Source organism: Pelecanus crispus, chromosome 2 (assembly GCF_030463565.1).
Source record: "Pelecanus crispus isolate bPelCri1 chromosome 2, bPelCri1.pri, whole genome shotgun sequence".
In the NCBI taxonomy this organism is placed as follows: Eukaryota; Metazoa; Chordata; class Aves; order Pelecaniformes; family Pelecanidae; genus Pelecanus; species Pelecanus crispus.
In genome coordinates this window covers 80728636-80734886 of record NC_134644.1, presented here as the reverse complement: position 1 = coordinate 80734886, position 6251 = coordinate 80728636, and the positions used below count along the sequence as shown (strand labels likewise).

At 35.8% G+C, this 6251-nt stretch overlaps 1 protein-coding gene across 1 annotated transcript in view; it reads left to right on the top strand.

Annotated features, from left to right (window-relative positions):
* The first annotated feature begins 1536 nt into the window (after positions 1–1536).
* The window catches only part of EXOC2 (exocyst complex component 2), a 122497-nt gene continuing 117782 nt past the window's right edge, over positions 1537–6251 (top strand). The window contains exon 1 of the mRNA XM_075705158.1: positions 1537–1673. Coding sequence (XP_075561273.1) covers positions 1556–1673 — 118 coding nt within the window. The 5' untranslated portion in view covers positions 1537–1555. The remainder of the gene's footprint in view (positions 1674–6251) is intronic.

The following is a 6251-nucleotide window of genomic DNA, read 5'->3' as shown; positions in this document are numbered from 1 at the left end:
TTGGGGAGGTTGGGTAGAAGTGTGGTGTATGATGGTTCAATGAATGCATTTTGTATATGCAAAAGCGGCTGAAACAAAGATAGCTTACTGAATTCTGGTATTTCCTAACTGCAAGTGCTTGGAAACTGCAACTTTACTGCAGTTTATTGTTAGGGGTGATTTACAGAGGTTCTGGTTTTCATGGACTTGACTGTTTGCAAGTAAAAATAGAAAATATACCTTGATCCAAAATAAAAATAGGTAAGAGCTCAGCTTATATTCCACATACTCTTACCAACCTGAACTTTTAAAATTGTGTGCGCTAAAGCGTTCTGTATGTGTACCTAAGGTTTTTGAGTACTGACCTGTTTCATCATTCCTGGATTTTCTAAGAAATAAAAATGTTTCTTCCTATAGGTTATTTTTGGTTCTTACCTTTCTGATGTAGATGAATTCCTAATAGAAACTGATCATAGATAACTTTACGAAGTTCCAGAATACCAAATGAAATTTTTTTACTAGGAATTTTAAGGAAGTTGTTGTGTCTTAGTAGAAGAATTCAGGAGTCATGAAATGGAACAGGTGATGCAAAATTGCCATGGAAGTTGTTAAAAGAAACTTTTTTTTTTTGCCTGTCTTATGACCTGTGTGTACCTATGGGCAGGCTCTATGTTTACTAAGTGTTGTAAATGTGGAGAAGTTGGTGGGAGCTAACATACTTCAGGTTATACTCATCTGCTTCTTATAGCTGCAGAGCTGCACAAAGGAAACTGCTAATATGCCATAGGAATTTGATTGGTTGCATAGTAAACTAAATGTAGGCTACATAACGTGTACCATATTGGTGTGTCTATTACAGAGCTAATTAAACTGGTTTGAGTTGACTCCTAACTTCAGGTACAAAGGAATACTCTTCTGGAAATGCTTCTTCAATAATTTTATGTATGTTTTTGTTGATCTGTTGGGATATTATTTTTGTTGTTGATGTTCTCTGCTAGTGTAGTGCCTGTAAGTAATGTTTTAATTTTCTCAGTTTATGTAAATGTTGATGCTTTATACAAATAAGTGCTGGGGGCTTCTCCCAATGGGACTGTCTGTGCCAGTAAGTCTACTTTTGACGGGGAAGTAATCCAAACATGTAATCGTAGTCTATTACTTAGCAATTCTAAACTTTCTAAGGAATACAGTAATAACTTTCTAATAGAGGATTGAACAGGCTCATTTGAATTCTGACATAAGTGATTTGGAGTGTGTGTATACAGTTTCATTAAGCATTTTGAGGGTCTGATATTTTTCTGAATATAGTTTTTCTTTACAGTTCAGAACTAGAGCTATACTTAATTAAAAAAAATGGAAGTGCAGAGAAGGTGTAGGTATTACTGTTTTATGACTATGTGGCAAAAAAGGGTTTGAGAGTGCTGTTCCATATTTACATTCATGTTTTTTCTCTATCATTTTAGAAGAACAGCTTAAAAGGTGTTTAACATTTTTTTCATAATATTATTATTGGTTTTAAACTATTGTTTCTTGCTGAACAGATAAAAGCAACTCAGTTTTCAGTAACTGGATAGACATCATGTCTCGAGCACGGCAGCCCCCACTTGTAACTGGCATCTCTCCTAATGAAGGCATCTCATGGACAAAAGTGACAATTAGAGGAGAAAATCTGGGGACTGGCCCTACAGACCTCATAGGTAAGTTGAAAAAAAAAAAAACCCCAAACTTCTTTTGAGACTGTAGAACATCACATTTAGGATATGATTAGCGATAATTTTTTTTTTTTTTGCATGGTAAAATCTATGTTGCATGGTATGAGCAATGCCCTTTTCACAAATACACACTTGAATCCAGAAATTCAGGGATGCTGCCCAATGTGTAACTAATCAGAATGACTGTACTTTGCTAGGTGAACCCTTAGCCTGACTCAACATCCTGTACTGAACACTAGCTAAGAACAAATGCCTGTGGTACTAGAAGAGGATAGATGTAACGAGATGCTCCTTTGTTACCTTCTCAGGCATTGAGAATTTCTTATCAGAAGTGTTTTCAATGTATTGAGAAAGTCACTGAGCATTGCTATTCCTTGAATTAGTCTAAAAGTCAATTTGTGTATCTGCAACAGTTAGTGTGTTCAATGATTTAGCTACACATTATGTAAAGAACCATTTCCTTCACTGTTTTGGTTTTAACGTGGTAATTTCATTTGAATCTCATAGCTCTTGCGTTGAAAGAGGGAACAAGCGATTTTCTCTCATTCTTCTGACCATACAGATCTTGATCATCACTGCTCTGTTGCCTCTTTTTCCAGGCTGAAAAGTCCTAGCATATTTAAATTTGCTGCATATATCTTGGACCTTTCTTGTTGCTCTTCAGTGAATCTCTTTTGGTTTCACTACCAATGATAGGTGAACATCTTGGTTATGTGCAGTGTTCAGGATGTGAATGCACTGTGGCATAATACTGTACTCTCACCTTTGTTTTGTATTTCTTCCATAGGATTTTTTTTTCTGTGTAACTCCTACTAAGCATCAAGCTAATGTTTTTCATTGTTCTGCCTGTTCTAGTCCCATGATTTAATGCTTGAGGGTTAGTAGTCAGTTTGAGCCTGTCATCTGTGAATTTAAGGTTTTGCCTGTGTGCATCATATCTTTGTTGAATTTCAGCTGCTGTTTTATAGCATCTATTTTATAGTGCATCCACTCAGTCTCAGAAGGTCTGTTCTGCATTTTTTCTAGCTTTAATTTATTCAGAACGTGAAGACCATAAATATCATCAGCAAACCTTGTAACCTCTTCATCTTGTCATTTATGAATGTATTGAACATAAGCGATTTCGGTATATACCCTGTGGAAACTTCCCTCAGTGAAAATACACCATTTACTGTAACCCTGTTCTATCTTTTAACAAGCTGTTTATCCACTTAAGGATCATATCCTATAGCTGCTTAATTTTCTTAAGCTTTTCGAGAAGGACTTTGTAAAATCTTCTGGAAATCCCAGTTAACTATAACTACTTATTTTTTCTGTAAGTTAAGCATATGTGTATTTCAGTATTCGTGTTAGAGCCAATTTATCTAATTTGTTGTGGAATCATGACTCCTCTGAAGTCCATTGGAATTTTGTTTGGCTTTGCTAGAAACAATATTTCATTTCATGGCTGTAAACCAAGATTCCCGAATTCCATTCTTGGCCACCACAATGAACTTTATGGCCAAGCATAAGCTACTGCAATTTTCCCCTTCACTTCAGTTTGCTGTCTCTCGAAAGAGGAAGTAGTATTTTCCTGAGCTGCTAGACAAGGATGCAGTACACTAGTGAATCTTTATTGAGAAATGATCAAATCACTGATGATGTTGTAGGTGAGTATATTTCTGTGTATTTGTGTGGTTGATGTACTTCAATATCGTCATTAGTTCATTAGTATGATCCTCTTAGAAGCGATCAGTGCTAGGTTCTTGGAAGGAAGACATCTCCTGAGCTGTGCCTCAGTATGACAGCTGATTAACTGCTAATGTTTTGTCTCATATTTTTTCAAACTAACTCTTGTAACACATAGCTGCTAATAATCTCATGCTTGGAGGTAAAAATAAAAAAAAAAAGTAATGGATTGCCTTTTTTCTTTTTTTTCCTTAGCTCAATTCTCAGCTTTCTCCAGTAAGTGATTAAGGCCCCAGACATGTAAAGATTTCTTTTCATGGTTAAATTAGGCATGTAAATATTCCCTATGACTTCAGCGGACATACGTGCAAAAGTGAGCCTTTGTTTGAGTGAGGGTTTTATAAAGTTTGTAATCTGCTATTTGAGATGCATTAGAGTAAAATGAAAAGCAAGAAGCTTTTTTTAATGTGTAAACAGAATATCACATAATAGAAGAATATGCCTTTTCGTTTCATTTAAGAGAGCCTTCCTGTAATCTATTTGTATCTTTGAGACCAAATAAACTTTTTATTTGTAACTCTATAGCTCACGGTACAAAAAGCCAAATCCAGGAGATACCTGCAACATTTATGCTCTTAAGGTTTAGTTTGTCTTTTAAGACATTTGCAGCTGTATTTTGGAGGCAATGTAAAATTGTCCCTGTAAGTTTAACCAAAATTGGAAGGTCTCAAGAAGAGAATTACTTGTGCCTATTTATTGAAAGACATATAAAGGCTGGAACCCCAGTATGATGTCCTCAAAGATCCTTGTACCATGCAACAGATTAAAAGGAAGGTTTATTTAAAGGGAAGTTGTCTCTTTTTTAAGAAAAAAATGTTGTTTCTGTACTATCAAAAGGTCTCCCCCAACATGCCTTTATTTGTCTTGTGCCATAAAATATCAATGGAGACTTCCTTTCTTTTGCATTTTTAAGATACAGACAAAGGCTGTTCCTCTCCATTTCAGAAGTGTCGGATCTTGTGATCTTGTTCTCTTGAGAGCTTTATGAACCTCTGATGAGGTAGAAAATAGTTGATACAAGGATATTTAAAACAGTTGTTCAAAAATGTTTACTCTACTAAATTGCTATAGCTCAGATACTGATTTTAAAGTACTACTTAATTTAAGCGTGAATTCAGACCTTTGAAATTCTAGGATGAAAACATCTTCATGAATGGTTCAGACAAATTCTTTCAGTTACTCTTAGTTTCTATCGCAATCTTTTTTCCTTCAGAGAATTTGCTAGCATAAAACCAAAAGAGATCTAATAATACAACCTAAGGTTAAAGCACATGCATCATAAATGTGTGGGTTTTTTTGTCGCCCTCTGAGAAATAAAAACTGACCTGGTTAAAATGTTGCAAGTAAATAACAACCAAAATACTTTTTTATTTTAAGGCTTTTTTTGTGTCTGTCCTATTTCGCCCCTCCCCCCTTTTATTCAGGCATCTTTTCAGAAACAAATGTACTGTCCTTGCTCAAGTAAAATTGCCTTCAGTTGTAATAAGTTTCAGTGCCTTTCTGGTTTTTACTTTTTTTGGTTTTCATTTTCAGAATAGTTTTTGGCAGGGAGTAAGGCATTTTTACATCTGACAACCATGAAAACTGCCAGATTTGTCTGCTGTGTAATGTGAGAGACTTAAATTGTGAGAAAAAGTAAGTGTGAAACCTTGGTACTGAGCCACATATGCTGACCCTTTTCTGTCTGTAAGTATTTTCTAAATTGGTCAGAGCTTTCTAGAAATTAAAACCAAAAGCCAAGCCAACAGGGAAGTTATGCTCTGGTACAGCAAACACACTGGTACGGCCTTGTTCTTTTGGAAGTGTTTCTGGGTAAGAGTCTTATTCAAGAAGAACCTAATGAAGTTGTTCTCCAAGTCGATACTGTAGAAATTGGGACCATGCCAATTCTTCATTACAACAAAACTCTGATTAAGAATATGGGAATTGTTCTAGATCAGAGAAAACAACCCATCTATTCCAGCATCCAGAATCCTGATCTGACCAGAATCAATCAGATTGATTGGTCAGATTGATCAGTTGGTCAGACTGATCTGACGTGAAGCCCCAGGAAGCCTTGGACATTACATTACGGAGTACCTTGACTCTTAAGTGTTAAGAGGTGTTCTTAAACACTAAAGCTTGGCATATTTTAGTACACCACAGTCTCTTCCTATGAGAGAGCTTCATGGCTAAAATATGTGGTTTTATTTCATAGTTTGTCATTTGTACTTCTGTTATGAGAAAGCTTAGAAAAGGAAGTAGATGAACATCACATGACTATTCTTTCATACAAGGGCAGTTAATTCAGCAGAATCAGTCTTGCATCATGGATTTTGTACAGAAGACATTTGAACAGAATATTTGTCAATTAATACTTTTTGACCAAAAAAAAGCCTTTTGTGTCCGCAAAAGTGCTGCTGAACAAAGAAGGCTGAAGAAATGTTCTTCATTGCGAATATTTTGCAGTTTCTTTATTTTTTTGCTATGCAAAGTCACTTAGCAAAGATTTTTTGCATGCAGTTTTGACGGAAGTTTCACGTAAGTACAATACTGAACAGCAGTTCTCTCGTGTCTTGCAGACAGAAGATCTGTTGTACAACATGAAGTACAAGTTGCAGTAGCCCATAACTAGTGGAAGAGTGAAGCAGCACTGCGTGTGTCTCATGAAGTGGCACTGGGACAAAAGACCTGAGGTCACCTAGGGAGCATCTGAAAAACATATTCATGACTCTTTCACTGTAGTTGGCTGTAAGGGACTAGAGAAGGGTCATATATTTATGTAAAATATATGAAGCAATGTGAATGTATTTGCATTACAGAATTTCAAAAGACTTCTATTCACAGTAAGGTATT